This window comes from Battus philenor, unplaced genomic scaffold (assembly GCF_028537555.1).
Source record: "Battus philenor isolate CCGP_79_NKW_IND1 unplaced genomic scaffold, ilBatPhil1.0.hap1 SCAF_28, whole genome shotgun sequence".
Lineage (NCBI taxonomy): Eukaryota > Metazoa > Arthropoda > Insecta > Lepidoptera > Papilionidae > Battus > Battus philenor.
In genome coordinates this window covers 6,153,795-6,172,866 of record NW_027181691.1, presented here as the reverse complement: position 1 = coordinate 6,172,866, position 19,072 = coordinate 6,153,795, and the positions used below count along the sequence as shown (strand labels likewise).

Below are 19,072 nucleotides of genomic sequence, written 5' to 3'. Positions count from 1 at the left end.
CGATCGGCATCTCTCCGCAGCGTTTCCAGAGGTCTACGTTGGAGACTTTTTCAGGCCAGTATATACCGAGAATACATCGAAGACAGTTGTTAACGAAGACTTGGAGCCGCCGCGTGATTTCTTTGGTAATCTTCCACATCTCGCATCCATAAAGCAACACGGTTTTCAAATTGAATTTTTAGCTTTACTCTCCTAGTCAGCTTCCGTGTTGCCATACAGAACGGAGCCGTGCGAAGGCTGTCTTTCCCTTGAAGATTCTCAAAACTGTGTCCTCTTCCATCCCTCCTGGTTCCGATAATCCGTAGAATAGAATCCGGAGAATTGAACTCGTGATCTACGATCGCAAATCTCATCTTGTACCGCTGGGCTACCGCTGTTCAACATAATATTTTCAGTATTTATTATTAAATTAAGTTTATACTTAGTATGTGCCTGCGTATTAGCGTATTATTCCATGAAAAATGAAAAGCTCATTAAAGAACTTTTGGCTAAGCTTTATTTGTGCTTTTAAAGCTCACGTGTATGCACCTTTATGTCGGTTTGTAAAATATCCACGGGTATTAAAGCTCCTTTTTCATGTTATCAGTGACGGCACTTCACTTAACGCACGAACTCATTATGCTTTACGGCGAGGTATAAACGTTATGTGTCCTATAAGCCTTTGTTCGTATACAACACATGCCTCTAATTAAAACACGGCGTTTCTGTTGTTGACGAATTCTTGTTGTAACCAAAAAGCTGGAAAACGGTCAATATACTTACATAATTATTGACTGCACAATACAGGAGAAATATTATTGAATAAAAAAAATTACAAATATTATTTTGTGAAATATTAATGATGAGAAATCTTGGTATCGTATCAAAGTACCCGGCATTTGTTTTAGCACCTCAGACAGAGAAGAATGGAAAACTTTGACCAGTTTCAGTTTTGTAGAGCGTCATCTACGTCACACAGTACAGTACTCTAACAGCTTGCTAATTGCAATAGGCAAAGATAACGCTTTATTAAACCTAACCTTGCCGAACATTACAAAGAATTACACAAATAACTTTCAGGGTGAATATTTAATGACATCTGCGCAGCCTACTTGTGAGACCGGTGTCCTGATTAATAAAATTGACAGTATTTTTAATAGAACAATTGAAATTAAATAAAAAATAATCAAGTAATAATATTAAAATAAAACACTATTATTTAATTTCTCTCAAATAACGAAAAATGTGCGTTTTAAAAAAATTATATAGTGCAAGAAGGTTTTTCTAGTAGTTTTGCTGGTTTTACACGTTTTAAACGTATTTGCTATATTTGTGGTATATGGGTACGTATATACCTGTATTAGTAATTAATCAAAGCCTTGTCATAAGATTAATATTAATCTATCTACTGATTTGACGTCACGCGGATGACAGTTTCAGATGTGGTTTAACTGTTGGGGCAAAATTTACCTGTTCGTTTGATTATTCACCAAGCTTCCATCTAACCGTACATTATAGATTTAACGGTCGATTAACTGGTAAATACATACTCCTATTGTTTATTTACGTGTCCGGAATTGAAATACCAAACTGGACTTAAATTTTCCGGCAGAAATGGACGCTTTGTAAAATGAATAACAACAATATAAATGACGTACCTTGCTCACTGCCCTTTGATATATTGTAGGTAAAGTACCGGGACAAGCGATCGCTATTCGAAACAAAACTGAATAAAATCTCTACAGTATATTAACAAATAAGTACATGTAAACGAATAAAATGGAATCGCCCTTTGATCTCTACATGTATCAATATTTAATAATATTTAGTTTATTTTGAGAAAACTACTCAAAGTTAATTTTGCATTAATGTGTTTATTTATATTGCTTAATTGACATTGTAATTTATGAACAAATACATTTTCACTTTTCAATAACCGATATAACTTATATTTTTATATAGATTAAATAAATAAAATCACATTTAAAAAAAAATTAATTATTTTTTTGCTTTAGTAAACTATCTAATATATAAAATTCTCGTGTCACAGTGTTCGAACTTGAACTCCTCCGAAACGGCTTGACCGATTTTTACCAAATTTTACATGCGTATTCAGTATGTCTGAGAATCGGCTACTATCTATTTTCCATACCCCTAAGTGATAAGGGTGGTCCACCCCTAAATTTTATTTTTAGTTTTTTAGACAATTTTTTTGGTTTTTATTTTATTATGATACAGCATACAAAAATACATACAAACCTAAATTTTCACTCCTCTACGATCAACCCTTATCTTACATTTGTTAATTAAAAACTTTATTTATTTTGCAAAACAACGTTTGCGGGATCAGCTAGTATTAATATAAATTAATATAAACGATATAAATAACTTATATTCGTCGTCATCATAGACAGTTCAGCTATATCATGTCTACTGCTAGACATAGGTCTCTGGAACAGATTTTCAACGGGATTGGTGGCTAGTTTTTGCATCCAGTTGAATCTGTCGAATTTAACATGGATAACTGTCCACTTTTTTAACGTACGTGCAACACACATTTGCCGCATGATCTACATTTTAGAACCTTAAGGTAGTAGGAACCAGCCTTTTGTGCTGCTCACTCCGTGGCATGTATTCCTGATTCGATCTACATGACTTGTGCTTTATGCGACTTATGCGACTGTAAACTTGCTGTTAAGATTGAAAAAGCTGAAACCTGGTATCTCTGGCTTACCACGTTACCTTTTTACTTTAAGAATTATTAGTATTTCTTGCTTCAGATCATTTAAGAGGCAATAGTTCATAAACATTATCGTCTTCTATTAATTTAAAGTACGCTGAATCTAGTAAAATAACGTTAAATAGCTCCGCATGCGCACAAACCCACACTACGACTTATTAAAACTGAAAGACTGTCAGACGTTGAGGAATAATTTACAAATTTATTTGCGAAGATTATATATTTATGTAAACACGAAAATGAGATTTCAGGCTTCTAAATTAAGTAATTTCAGGCGTAATATAATATTTTTGCGTTAACTACGTGGTCTCTTACTACGTGTCTATTGGAAATATCATAAAATATTTTTCTACAAGATTAATTAGACAAGTGGCAAGTTTTAATGGCAGTGAGCAGGTCACATAGCGCAAAGAATTGATCGCCACTGAAACCTTATGGATTAGGCTTATGGAACTGGCTAGCGCCTTCTAGAATTTCCGAGGTGTATACAAGACCACTTCTAACCTGAAATGTAAACTATTATGATGATATATATCTGTATTCTTGTGGACGTAGATGGGGTAGATATGGTGTTGATGGACTTTAAATTCAAATCCACAAATAACGAGGGATCAAGAAATTGTTTAGAAATCGATTGCCTTGCTAGAGACTGTTTGTGATCGAAAGTTCCATTTAAATTTGGACGTATTCCAAAAGAAAAATTAAAAATCTAAGATAAAATGAAGTAACGAAAACTGAAAAAGATATATGAATACCGAATTTAGTAGATTTGTTTATTGAATATGTCAATTTTACAAACAAAATATCCACTATTACAAGAAGTATACTTCGATTCTTTGAATAGTTTGAATTGGAAGAAGCGACTAAATTAAATTTGCCATTTTTGTGTTCACCCTCTTATTTTTTACTTGAATATGTATGAAATATCCTTTTTTCTTATTTAATGTTAAATGTCAGTAACTTTCGAATATATATAGCACATAGCTACAATACATTTTAAATACAGGTACTACAAAAAGGTATGTTATTCTACTTCAGAGTATGTTTACTGTATCGTAAACATACTCTACAAACATACTCTATAAACATCTTCTGAAATGAATTGTTCTTGTTTTACGAAAAAAAAAAACATTTTCTTTGCATTACGAACTAACGTAAGCTTAATGGAACGGTTAATAAATAATATCAGTAACTCAATATAATAAATAACAATTATGACATTAGCTACAACATTTAAAATATTGAAACAGCACATACACATTGTGTCCAATAATGATCAACACTGTCTATATACACACCAGTACTTAAATATAAACTCTTAAATATCTCAAAAGCAATTTTAATGAATATAATGCAAAAAATCGATTTAATTTTTTAAAAATAATTTTATTGCCTAAACTGTATTATTTAATATGAATATCATAGTAAACTACTATTTTCCTGTGTTATCAATGAAACGTCAACTTTTTATTCTATTTATAAAAAAAACGTCAGTGTATAAAATTAGTTCAATATGACTTCAGTTATCTTTGTCTTTTATAAAGTTAATCAAATACAACAAACATACATCATAATATATATTGCACGTAATTATTGATGTATATATACATTACCATTTTAGATGACAACAGCAAGCAAAGATTACATATCTATATTTTCCATTAGATGGGAAATAAATATCGAATTATATAGATAATTAATTAAGACATTTGGATTGGTATGTAGCCATATGTAAAATATATTAAGCGTCCACAAGATTAAATTTAAGAAAGATGTCTTGTGGTTTAAAAATGTATCGATTAACTCATCTTTTCAACAAAATTTTGTTAGAGATTGTTAACGCCAGCGGTATGCGGAGAATTAAAGAAAGGCGTAATTAACAATACGCACACGAAATACTAGCCAAAAAAAGGCTTGATGTTTGTCTACTTCTTCCGTCCTGGCAGATGATGCGTTTAATCACCAAAAATTGATTAATTCATGTTAATAATTATCTAATTAATAAAACCATTTTTGAGACTGTGTTTCAAAATAAAAAACGTGCAAATAAAATTTATTGAAATTTGTGAATTCGAAAGGGTAAGGTTTTCCATTTACAAACAAGGCACGGACAAAGTTACACCACGACGAATACAGCTGTGGATTCATTTATCATAATTTGCAATCGCAGCAAAATGGCAGCTTTCAACAAAATCACTATTAGGAAGGTAGATTATTTACAGAAACATACGTTTTTATTTAAAAAACTCGACTTTTATCCGTAAAAATTGTCCAAATCATAAATTTATAAATGGTTTAACGTCAACACGCAAAGGACAAATTCAAACGGTATATAACTTACAGATATATTTAAAAGCGATCGAAATTGGAACGGCGAAGTTGCGTGCAAGACCTAGTATATTATATATAAAAGCGCCCGTTTATGACACCTTTAATATATCGTATAAAGGTTTCCTTTTCCACGTTGTCGGCATGTTCTATTACCTCTGCAACTGGGTTACCAGGTCGATTTCCGATCGGCACTACTTTTCTAAAGGAATAATTAAAATTCCTGTTACCTTTTCTTATTTTTTTCTGTATCTGGACTTTTAAGACAGCACTCTTAAGAGTGTATTTGTCGGACGGTTTTTTCGAATTATTATTTTCATAAAAGGCATGCGCATGATTGAGTTATTCGTTATTAAAACTTTTTACTCTAAATCAGTTTGTTATGAAGATTAAGTCAATTTTTTAAAGATTTATTTATGATTGTAAGTCATAATTCTCCACCAAAGATCGCCTCGATGGCTAGTCTTGTGTTGCCCGCATACAGCTACTTCTTGTGGCCTTAACAATTTCGACGTGGGGGACCTACCCATGCGACGTGTACCAGCTCGTGGTCGCCAGTCGGGAACATCTCAGCCCCTATGACCATCAGATGCACCAGCGAGATCCACTGCCACTTCATAAGAGCAATTCTCCGAGCTTATAGGTTCTCTGCGGATTTTCAAAACTCCGAATTTTGCTCTCTGAGTGAACTTGATATTGTCTATTTACAACTATTATAACAATCATGTTAATATATCTATGGTATATGATTAATAAAATAATTATTGTTATAGTATCGTTACTTTTGTGTCTATATATTATTTACTTGAATAGGTAGTAAAATTTTTACAAGTATTTTTTTAAATATAAAAACACCATGTAAATTATTTTAAAAATGTTTTTCCCTGATTGGAATAATATATAAAGAAAAATGTCTAATTTTTTGTTTGATCAATACTCAATATATTTTTTTTATTTAAAAATCAGTATTATTATTGAGTTTAATTTAGTTTTACTCAGGGTCTTTAAAATAAAAACTACTACTTTTCCTCGCTTCAAAACACTTTATACAAATCGAAACACAAAAAAACTAAGCCTCTTTTTTGACCGTTGAGTTATTATACGCTCATTTGTTATTCTCTTTTCTATTGTATTCAATATATGATGCGAACAAGGCAAATTTCTTTGCATAGGAGCAGTAAAAGTGTACGGAGAGAATACGTAAATCGTGATTTTCGAGAAAAAAAAATGTTCTCTGCTTTAATTTTTACTGTACCGACAACTTTTTTGTAAACAAGTTATGAGCTTAAGCGTAAATTGATGTATTTATGGAGATACACTAAAAAGTTAATAGCTAATAGCGGAACAATTGACTAATTAAAATTTAATTTAATCCGATTAAAAGCTAAATTCATGATTATTACAAAAAAGTAGTATTACAAAGTAAAAAATATTCTTATTGGTGTTCAAACTTTAATTGTTATTTTTAATTTCTATGGATATGAGTAAATCTACATAAAAACTTTTAAAATTTTAAAAACCGACTGTGTTTATTGTACATTCAGTGAACACTTGTGTATGTCATAAGAAGAATCCAAGTGGAACCCAATTTGACCCCATAGAAACTAGAAACAGATTATGCACCCGTGTAATGGATTTACCTTTATAATCCTATACCTTAACGCTACGAGGATTCCAAACGCACACTGATCTGGAAAGAGCTCACAACACACAAACAGATTTTTCAAAGATTACTTTTACATTATCCCTAATGTAGTATATACATTAATTCCCAAGCTTCTTAATCACATAAAAATCCTTCACACTATAAGAGGATTATAATAAGCATTTTAGTGTTTTTTTTATTTAATACGTTATATTTCATGATATAATATGACATTATTTAAAAACATTGTTGCCAACAAATGTAATTTTATGAAGACAAAGCAAAATTTAACACTGTCAATGAAGGAGAAAATTGTTTATTAATTATTAAATTTAAATAATATAATTACGAATATACAACATAGCAATTTGTATGAACAAGAGGTATTTTTAACATTTTCTTGTCCGCGTTTGACCACCAACGCGTCTAAAATAAAGCGACTACGTTACCGAAGATGAGGCACGCAGACCCTGAAGAGATCTTTTCAGAAAATAAGGAAACTGCAGATGGCTTCATTTTCAGGCTGTGCGGATCAGATACGTTAAGTCGAAATGCTTGGTACGCTTTCAAGTAAACTCTAATATAAGAGTGGTAGTGGGCCGATTTACTTCTTAATACAATAACATAATTACATATAATATACTATTGTACTATGTTACGAATTCACTTGAATTAAATTACTTTATAAAGTCTATAGAAAGGTATACAATAACATAACTGTCTTCATGTAACTTGAAATACAAAAATCAAACAATGAACTGTAGGCAAGGATACTTCTAACAAGGATAATGAATTGGAGGTAGTATTCAAATACCAAAGTATTTTATTCATTACATTCTTAAAACGACCTAAGATATATACAAGACGATTGGTAATAGGACTAAAGGTTTTAAAGAGTTTAATGTACAGATCATTTGACAGCAAAAAGCTGTGAATATTTTAAAATTTTACACAAGTTTCCAAACACCTGTATAAATTATTACTGTGAAAATTTTATTTTTCTTTTGGAATGCAAATAACCAATAACTTCAATTACAAAGTCTGAAAGGACAGATAGTAAACAATACTTAGTTTTAAAATGAAGTAATTTGAATTTCGAAACCTTACTTATTATTTCTGAAATCATTGATTTTTAGATACATACCAACTAGTGTACCAAATTTTAATTGACATCAAATCAGCTATACATTCATCCTTTTAAATCTTTTACAATAACTAATCATCCTATATAGTAGTTTTAGAAACACGGTTAAAATTATTGTTCTTAACAAGCTACATTTGGTCTGATTCTAGACTTCCCCGCAAAACGCTCAGTCATCTCAGGCAATCTATCAAAATAGCGTCACTTTGGCGGGTCTGACCTAGTTGTAGAAGGAATTTATTTGCGCGTAGCGTGCCAATTTAACCTAAAACTACTGACAGCTGCCATTTTATTGCGTCGTGACATTGAAACACATAAGAACAACGAAGTTTAATTCTTATTATAAAGATATTTTCATAACTCATTTTCTATTAAATCTTTTTGATACGTCTGATACTGATGCTCGTGTCATGAGCGAAAGACTGACCCATTCTAACCCGTTCTCTGATGCTAAGAGATGAAACCAAATAATGAGTTGAAGTGGTAATCTAAAGATGTAGTGGGCAGGCCTGACAGCGCATAAAACAGATGGACGTTGAGGCCTTAAAGTATTGGAGTGGAAACCACGTAGCCGCAACCTACTAAGGGCAGCGCAAGACGTTCGTTGCATGAGTCTGAATCGATTTTAAATACTTATACTCCACATTTCAACTTTTTCAACGGCCTTATCGATCGCAATGTGTGCGCGACGAATCTTCTGTCTATTAAAACAGCGAATACATCGCCTCAAGCATATTTTAAAATTTAAGGGAACAAAAATACACACCGGGGTCAAGGGCTTAAAGATGAATAAGCCAAAAGTTTCATAGATTAGTGAAGTCCGAGAGATGTATATAAAGTCATCACTCATGATCACGGAATGCGCGATCGTTAAGGGAACATTACGCGTTGATGTTCCTAATAGTGATCTGATTTTGTGTGACACGCGTTAGTTTCATAACGCTGGTCAAAAAACTTAGAGAAAGATCTTTCATCAAGAAACTCATGTTCAGTGCCGGATATTAGTTTCCTCCAGAGATTTTCTGTAGGACCAGTTGGAAACAGTGTCTCCAGCGGCTTCCGAAGATCTTAAGAGATTGTTTGTCAACCTTTTACATCCTTCGCTGCGATTGCCAGTCCATGGTCTCAGAAGATCGTGTGGCTATCTGTTCTGTGCGCTTGGAAGCCTAGTCATTACCTCTACAGCTTTCCAATCCGCTGTATTAAGTCGGTCACTATCATTTATTTAAGTATGAAGATACAATTATTAAACAGACGGAAATTAAAATTTGAATTAAATAATTATTTGCTTATAAATACCTGTATTTAAAAAAAAACTCGCCAGTGTTCCGTACAAAAGTTTTAAGGAATAATTCTTAAGTATTAGAACTTTGTTGTTAAAACAAGCGCATTCGTAATAACTTTCTTAATAGCATCTGAAATCTTAGTGGATCCAATCGAATAAATTTCAAAATTTTATTTGGTAATTTCTACAAAAACGTTGGTTTAACGTTATTTATTGATAATTGCGTACAGTTTTTTTTTAATTTTTCTAAATTAATTATGTCTTTCTCATCAATAATATATTAGACAAGTAATAATCTATATCACAAATAGTAATTATTAAATAAAATTATATTATCAATAAATAGACTAGTAGGCAAATTAACAGAAATATTTTTAAAAATCATTTATTTATCAAAAATACAGAAATTATATAAGATATCATAAATCGTCCTTAATGAAACAAGCTGCCCTCTAAAAATACTGCAAAGATAAAATTAATGTCGCATACAAAACATACGAGATGTAACCGCTATCGTTTTCATGTCGGTTAAAACGCGAAATAACAAGACTCGGGGGAATGCGCTACATGGTTATGGACGTTTGACACGGTTATAAAAATATTAACAAAAAGCATAACATTCCAAAAGTCGTTTAAAAAAACATTTCGAGTTCTCTATTTTCTCTTCATATATTTTTCATCCAAGTTTTCAGAATAATGCCGGCAGTTACAAATTCAAACATTTATATTGCACAAGAAAGCTTATTATTACTTTTATCAGCTATAAGCAATCCTGAGAGCCTTTTAAAATATTTTTCATTAAATCATGCACCAAAAGAATAACTTTTTATATTAATATGTTTCAAGACCAGTAGATTCTTTTCAGGTCAAGTGGTAGGTCATGCCCAAAAGAGTTCAGTGCTCTTTATATTTTTCTAATGCAATATTTTTTCCAATATAAAACAGCGTGCAATGATAAACATGTCGCAATAGCTTGTTGTTTTGAGGTAAGTGATAGTACGTCAGTATACAACAATTATCATATAATTCTGATTTTTTTTAAATTGTAAAGGTAATTTGATGAGACTATCTTAAGCAGTGAACACAAAAAAAAATTAGCATCCCACTACTGCATGTTTTATAAAGTTCTTCTTTCAAATAAACTGATAAGCCTCCGCATAAACAACCGAAGCTCTGAATAATTAACCGGAGCAAAGCAATGCAGGCTCATGTTGGTCAGGGGTCTGTTTAAGCATCACAAAGGCCTTTGTTTGAGGGTCTCAAACCTTAAGCTTTATTAAATCAAACTTTAGTTGAGGCGTTTCCTCTAATTTATTTGACCTTTTTTTTAATTCACTAAAATGCTGCCAAAATTAGATTTCTTCTTTATCAAATATTTGATTTTTCTCTTCCTTTATTTCCAAAGTATTTAACTTAATTCCAACAAGATTATAAAAATTATCGTGATTATAGACTATTGTTATTTATAGCTATCTCGTCGTTTCAGCCTGTAGACGCCTACTGTAAGGCCTAGGCCTCCCCTAATGATGTCTATGGGGGTATTCCCCATATGTCAAATATGCCATAATCGCCACTCATATGCAGAATTATGGCATTATCAGATGGGGGATTATGGCATATTTGCCATAATCGCGACTCTTGGCAGGCGGGTTGGCGATCGCAGTGTCATGTTATAATACGCAGAGGACACTTGTTCCCATCCTCTGGAAACTTGTTTGTGAGCAGTGGCAATCCTATGTAATTAATGGACAAAGTGTGAATTATAAAAGAATGTGTCTCGAGAATCAAACTCGTGACCTAAGATCACAAAACATAGTCTTTATAGCTAAGCTAAAACTACCTGTTATTTAATGTATTAATTATTAACGCTTTATTATAGATTATTAAGTGATCGTGATCGAGAAAAAATCATTGATTTTATATTTTATTTATTTGTTAAAACACCTATTAATTAATTATTTAAATTATTTTTAAAACATTTTTATTTGGACAGCTATTTCTAATAAACACGGCGTGCTTAATTTAAAGGAAACTTTATCAATAATATAGGTATTAAAAAATAAATAACATAAACTTGCAAGTGTACGATGATACGCTACAAATCCAATGTAGTACATAAGAAATTAAACCACTTAAATAACTTTTTTGTTAGGCGATTACTATATTTTTTGTATAGACTATGGATCGGCAAGCCCAGAGTAAGGCGTCCTCCCATTGGTTGTACATACGATCTTGTTAAGATCTACAGGATGTTTCCAATCGTTCTTTTTTTAAATCTATGGGTAGCAGCAGGCTTCCTACGTCTGAACTATACACTAAAGCTCAAAATTATCATAGACGTAGCGGTAAGAAGGCGACACAGTGAGCAGAACAGGTTGCCGCTGAAGCCTTAAGTTGCTTGAGTAGCTTCGGACCTATAAGGTGTAATGTTTGCCGCTCCGAACTGATTCTCTAGACTATCTATATAGAAAGCTTTTGATCCAGCAGTAGACATGCTGCAGCCGAAATGATAAATAATGGAAATGAATGATAGACAATTGTAACATTTTAATTAGTAATTTAATTTATTATTGACCTATGGTACGTGGTGTTACATTCAATACAATATTATTAGTATTATTCCCTAGTGAATAGTGGCAATTAGAGATATTTGCACATTGCCTCCATAAAGATGTTACGACCACTTAAAAATTTAACGTAAACCTAATACAGTACATTTATGTAATAATATAAGTATAAATAATTATTTTAATTACCTGAAATTAACGAATTTGTCTTTTATTAACAATCTAATTATGGTACTTCTCGTGGTCTACTATAATGACCCAAGCGATGGTGAGTAGCAAAGAGTCAAATGGATTATTTCAATTCAATTCAAATTCTAAATTTCTTATTTAAAATAGAATAGATAATGTCTCTTATTGACTTCGAAATGAGTTTATCGCTTTTAAACATAAACTACACAAGTTTGAGGAGAACAGACGAAAGACACTCACGTGGGCTATATTTTTACAAATAATACAAAATTTCATATTTAATTAAAGTTAAAAAAAACTTGAGGTGAACACATCGTTCCCATGATGCATTATAGCACAGCTTGCTTTTATTTTCCATAATTTCTTTAGCGTAAGACAAGAAAACAATCAAAATATACAAACCTTTTTTGAAAAAATTACAGTCCGAAAGTGTTTCTTGAGTATGAGCTATAAATACACTTAAAGCAGCACATTTTAAGTACATTCAACTATATGACGCTCATATATTTTACAACGCCATAAACAAGAGAGCCATGAGGAGTGTAGATAAAATAAAAAATTACTACTTGATGATTATTCCCTACGATTTGGTGGAGTGCTCAATAAGCCCCTTTTAATTTTATTTTTATTACCAAAGCATCTATTTATTATTCAAGTGTCGTTCCGTCAATTTATTCTTTAAAATCTCACTTTAAGCCGTATTGGCTAGATCACAGTCGCTCAATGAACCATAAAAAGGCGTATCCTCTTCGATGTAGAATCAGATATGAGTAGATCCATAGACAAAGGAAAGTAACCGAAATAATCCAGCGTTGTAGCAAGTTCAAGTAGTGGCCACGAAGCAGAAAAGATGGTCGCTTGGACGTAAGGTTCTGTGTGATCACGGTACGGCAGATAATCAGACCATCTTCATAATGCCTTTGGGGGATGCTGGATGTAGGCCGATTTTAACAAGTCCTTTTGGAAATTTACGTGGGAGGCCTATGGGCTGCTGTGGGCGTTTTATAGCAAAGTGAAAAAAGTAGTGATAGTTATTTGTATATATAATTAAAAGAATACACAAATTATACTTTGAATGTGTGAATTATTTAATTTAATTATTGCAGATACGTTGTTTTTTTTTTTTTTTCCTTTTTAATTATATATATTTACACCATGCGTGCTCAATTTTTAACAAACACATATAAATATAAAACAATAAAACGATCTTAGTAATTGATGCTATAATTTATGAATTAATTAACATTGTTAAAGCAATTTTTTCTTTTTTTCAGGTTTCACAAATTATAAGCACAGATGGGATCAGCCTAAAACATTCTCGCGTACAGAGAGAAATTTATACAAATTTAAGATTAATTTAAACTTTAGACCAATCCAAAGAAGTTGTAACAAACAAATACCAAATATATTCCACCAAAAGTCTAATGGATTCTAGTCGAATTGTACATATCAATATAGTAACTCGACTACTGCTTGTTAATTACAGTAACAGCAATTGCTGTAAGAGATGGCGGCTTTATAAGTCAAGAATGCCCGACAAAAGAATTTTTCAAACCTGATTTCATGGAACTTCATAGAGCGTTTTAAACAACTGACTATAAGGGAACCAATGCATGGCAAACAAAGGCGCACGGACGACGTAATCAGTACCCCAGCCCGGGACTCGTATGGCGGCACAAACTCATAAATTCAACTGTTCACAGCCTAGCTTTGTTACTTTACCTTCGTGTCTTTTCATATTCATATATTTGGTATTGCAAGTAGATTTAGTGTTCGCGACATACGATACAAATGAAATTTATCTATCCGAATTTAATATTACCAACCTAAATACAACTTTCAACTGGACGCTTTTAGAAAATACGTCATCTGTAGTTAAAAATTTGCACATAAAACATACAAAGTACTCTACATTGGTTACTATTATACTGGCAGTAATCTTCATGATTGTAATATTCGGTACAATAGTGGGAAATATATTAGTTTGTGTGGCTGTTTGCCTAGTGAGGAAATTAAGAAGGCCGAGCAATTACTTGATAGTTTCTCTTGCAGTGAGTGATCTCTGCGTTGCTACGATGGTGATGCCTGTAGCTATGATATACGATTTACTAGGGACATGGCCGTTCGGGCCCGTTGTTTGTGATTTTTGGGTATCCAGTGACGTACTGTCGTGTGCTGCAAGCATTCTAAATTTATGTATGATTTCTGTCGATCGATATTATGCCATAACTAAACCACTCGAGTACGGAGTAAAAAGAACTCCAAAACGGATGCTTTTCTGTGTGTTTATAGTATGGATGAGTGCAGCTTTCATATCGCTCCCACCAGTTTTAATATTGGGAAATGAGAAAACGGAGACCAGTTGTTCTGTGTCACAAAATCAGGGTTACCAGATTTACGCGACGTTTGGTTCGTTTTATTTGCCACTTACCGTAATGGTAGTTGTGTATTACAAGATATTTAGTGCCGCTAGAAAAATTGTAAAGGATGAAAAACGAGCGCAGTCACATTTAGAAACTCATTGCTATTTGGAGATTAATGTTAAAAACGGAGGGGCGACCGAAGCAAAACTACTTGGCAACCAAGCTCCGCCGCCGCCGACAAGAGGATCTACTGCCAGTACTAACACAACGGTAAGAGAATATAGATGACTATTGGGAAAAACCTTTCCATTGAAACGTAGCAGATATATTTTCGACGGATACCAAACAGAAAACCTTTTTAAAAATATTTGTTGTTTACTGTTATCAATTCTTATAAGAATTAAATTCTTTACTGTAAATATCTGCGACAATCTGTTATTAATTAAAATAGCTTATATTAATATGACGTAAATATTTAAATATAGTAGGAAGGTATTTCATCTTATTTCTTGAAGCAGTAACAGGTTATGTGGCTCATAGCATACGAAAACTCTTTTTTTAAGACAACTTTTTATACGCTCGAGGGTAACTTTTAAACGGCTGTTGTTGACTTAGAAACAAGTAAAAAATGGTTTGCGAGGAACAAGCCGGTTTTCAAAAAGTTCGTTAATGATCTATTAAGAATGTGAATACACATATTTTGTAGTATAAATAAAACTACATACATTATGTCATTACATTAATATTAAGAAGCCTATGTTCCCGTGTTTGTATCGATTTTATTTATTAAATTTAAACGAGAATGAGTAAGGTGTATTTTGTGCTATTCAACACAATAATATACGGTAAAATTTTCTTTACAGTGCAGTATAGACAAATTGGAGAGCAGATGTTTTAGTGAACAACGAAAATCGAATGAGTCGCAGTGCCCCATGTTGCAACATACGAGGACACCCACGAGACCGATCCACACTATTAATAGACCGCCACCAAACATACAACACGCACGCGACAATAAACGACAGGCAAAAGAAAGCAGGCGACGTCAATCATCTGAAAGTACCCACAAATTAACTTCGAGTAGAATTCGTTCATCATTGTCAAACTTTGCTAATAAAAGTCACTTAGCTAAAGACTTGCTTCATCAGTCACATTCGCCGCATCAAAAAAAGTTAAGGTTCCAACTTGCAAAAGAACGAAAAGCTTCAACTACACTTGGGATAATAATGTCAGCTTTCATTATATGCTGGTTACCGTTCTTTGTTTTGGCTCTTATAAGACCGTTTGTTAACGAAGACACCATACCAGATGCAGTTAGTGCATTATTTCTCTGGCTAGGGTACGTTAATAGCCTGCTTAATCCTATAATATACGCTACATTGAATAGAGATTTTAGAAAACCTTTCCAGGAAATACTTTTCTTTAGGTGTTCGAATTTAAATCATATGATGCGTGAGGAGTTTTATCATAGTCAATACGGAGGTCCTGATCAACACTACTGTGTTAATAACCCGTCTAAAATGCAGAACTATGATGAAGGAGTAGAAATTGTTTCGGCAGTTGATAGAGAAGAAATTAAAGCTTCTGAGAGTTTTCTATGATTGTCAATCCCTCAGGTCGATCTTAAAGACCTAGATACTGTGATGTAATTAAGACAAAGGTAATACACGAACTGTAGTGTACCGTGTAGATAATATTTAGTAAAAACCTTCTATTTAACGAACAAATACAAAATAGTCTAATCACTTAACTTCAAATTACCAAATAAATAATTAGAATAGTTATTTAATTATAATGTATTTATTCGATACCGGTAAAGCATAACGGATTTAATAATAATATAAATGAAATATTTAGTTAATAAAATTCGTGATAGACTTTTGTAAATATGTTAACATTCTCAAAATCTGTTTCGTTAGAAAATCTTCGGCATTTATAATTATAGCACATGAACGATAAATTCCATGTAATAATTTCAAAAAAGACCATGTTAACTCTTGTAACATGAACCAAAGCGTTCGTTTTTATTAACTTTTATTTATTAATTTAATTATAAAGCAAATTCTACCGCAGTGCCATATTAAAAATTAATAATCAATCAATGTAAATATTTAATGAAAGTATTAAAAATGTATTATTTAAGGATTAATTTCGTAAAACAAATTATTAATGAATTATAATTGAATCAGTATTTCTATATTTGTGATAGTAATTATAGAGGATGTTACCATCTAACATATAACTTTTAGGTTATGTTTTTGATTTTTACATGTGATATAACCATTTTTTTTCATTGCTAATTGTTTATGTTCTCGTTATTTCTTTACGTTATAGTTTTATTTAAAATTATTATGTTAAAGGTGCAGGAAAACATAATCAAATGATTAGTCGTTATAAATGTATTTTTTTGTTATTTGTGTATGTAGTCATTATATTTTGGTGCGATTCAAGTAAGTTTCGATTTAAAAAAATGTTTACGAGAATACAGTAACAAGATGTGTTAATAACACTTTTGTAAATAGAATTATGAGCAGGAAATCCTTAAATGTTATATAATTTATTGTTATTATGTTAGTTTAACTATAAAGACTTTAAGGATATTATTAAAAAAATGTAAATTTGTGGTTAATAATAATTTAATTGAAATAATTAGATTGTAAAGAGATAGATATAAGTGAACATATTGCAGAAACCGTGTGGGGAAACTACGCTTGGAGAAAAAAAATAATTTCATGATTCGATTAATTGAAGTTTTCTTTTCCTTGTTGTAGTTTCTTTCGTTGCTTTTAATTATTATTAACGGGATGTAGAACTATGATATCTTTAGATTATAATGTACATATGTGCTGATTCTACCGACTTTTTTACAGAGAGAATAACTAGCTTATAACTTAATTAGATAAGACGTAAGATTATTTAACTTGGTAGTGTATTAAATAAATAAATGTAAATATAACAGTAAAGATATCGAATTGTTGAAAGTTGTATTTCTATATGTATAAATATAGTGTCGCAAGTATTCTAAATTACTAAAAGAAATATAGTAAAGTACGTTATTGTGTTTTCACTAGTTGATTTTACTGCAATAATTTTATATGTAATAACATGATCTATCTATTAAATTATTATATATGTATATTATGTCATGTTATGTATCATGTTATATATGTAGGTATTCGTATATACCTACTCATTTTATTTTTATGCTTTGAATATATACATACCATTATGTTCTCTCCCTATGTGTATTACATGTTTAATTTTTTCAAAAGTTTTTAAGGTTGTCGTAAGGCTGCCTCCTACCGGCCCTATTGAAAATTTATAAGCCTTTGTCCATCAATCTCTTACAGGTAAAATAAATGATTATAAAAGTTGCTGTTGCACAACTTTTTGTTTCTCTAAATTTAAAAATTTAAGCAAAGCTAGAAGATTCATATGTAATAAGATATTTTAAAAATAACTATTCTGTTATAAATAACTTTCAAGGTAGTCTATAAACGCCTGTTTTTAGTACTCGCCCTTATTAGTATTTAAAATGTGACGGCATTTTTTATGTATTCTTTTTTAATAAAATTCAACAATTTTTTTTCTGACCTAACGTGAGAGTATGTGAAACAAGGTTTATTTTTGTATATCATTCAATCCATAAGTATAAAACTATTAGTTTAACCAGTTTTACAGTTCTGTAGCAACTTCACAGACAAGTTCCTCTGTTAAAGTGACATATAGCAAATAAACTCGGCTCGCCGCAATACGTAGCAGAGAAATATCAAAGCAATTCGTAACTTTGTAAAGTTTACACCACATTCTTGTCTCAACGTGGATGCGCTGTCAACACAAGTAAACCTTAACGTAAATATAGTATAATAAATTTATTGTTGCTTCAAAATAGTTCTATTAAAGTAATACAGGCTGATTGATTAAAGGTTCTCATTTGTCAACAAAATACATGTAAAGATTACATCTATTTTCAAGCAACCCGTAAAATTCTATTTTCTTTATAAAGCGACAGACTAACTGTTTCTAGAAATACTAAGTCAGTAGAGACAGACAGTAAATAATAATTAATTTTGATTTGTAGTAATCCGAATTTTGAAATAAATTTTTCTTACTATGTTATATTTTGAAATCAATTTTTCTTACTATGTTATCGATTTCATCGTTATCAATTATTTGGAAAAAAATATTTTTTTGACATGGCGTGCCATATATTTTAATTGACAACAATAAAACTTTTTCACGTATAACTAAACACCATTTATTTTATTGGCTTTAGATGAGTAACAAAAACAGGCACAGTAAGAAAATCTTCCCTAATCTGAGTTAGTTTATATGTGAACTTGATGTCACTTGTGAATATTGCTTATAACATAAACAGGAACATTTTATTATCTGTGTTAAAAATTCAATTTAAAAAAAAAATATTCGTCACGGCGAGTTAGTACCAGAAAATGTATACCTAATTTGATTAGTCGGTAAAATTAATTGTTACTTACATATCTAAAAAGTAGTCACATGTAAAGTCATCTTTATTTTTCATTACTATTATTGATACCCTCTACAATTATATATCTCTTTCACTAGCCTACAAAATGTCCGACGCACGCCAAAATGCAGATTAACCTCTAAGACTATTTGTAATTTATTTTGTTTTTTTGTTTACCAAAGACTTTAGTACAAATATTTTTGGTTATTTTTAAGATGTTACCAAAACATATTAATTATTACGTATAAAAGAAAAAGTATCAAAAATGTCTATATTTTCTTGTAGGGTAAGGTCTAGTCTGTATCAATGATTGTAAAAAAACACAGCGAAAACTTGTGTAGAAAATAAG

The 19,072-nt window shown here is 31.4% G+C and overlaps 1 protein-coding gene across 1 annotated transcript; it reads left to right on the top strand.

Moving 5' to 3' along the window:
- Positions 1–13,529: 13,529 nt before the first annotated feature.
- Positions 13,530–15,838, top strand: LOC137925951 (5-hydroxytryptamine receptor 1-like). Its single transcript, XM_068769448.1, has 2 exons — positions 13,530–14,507; positions 15,101–15,838. The coding sequence occupies exons 1-2, from the start codon at positions 13,542–13,544 to the stop codon at positions 15,836–15,838; spliced, it is 1,704 nt and encodes a 567-aa protein (XP_068625549.1). The 5' UTR covers positions 13,530–13,541.
- The last annotated feature ends 3,234 nt before the right edge of the window (positions 15,839–19,072 follow it).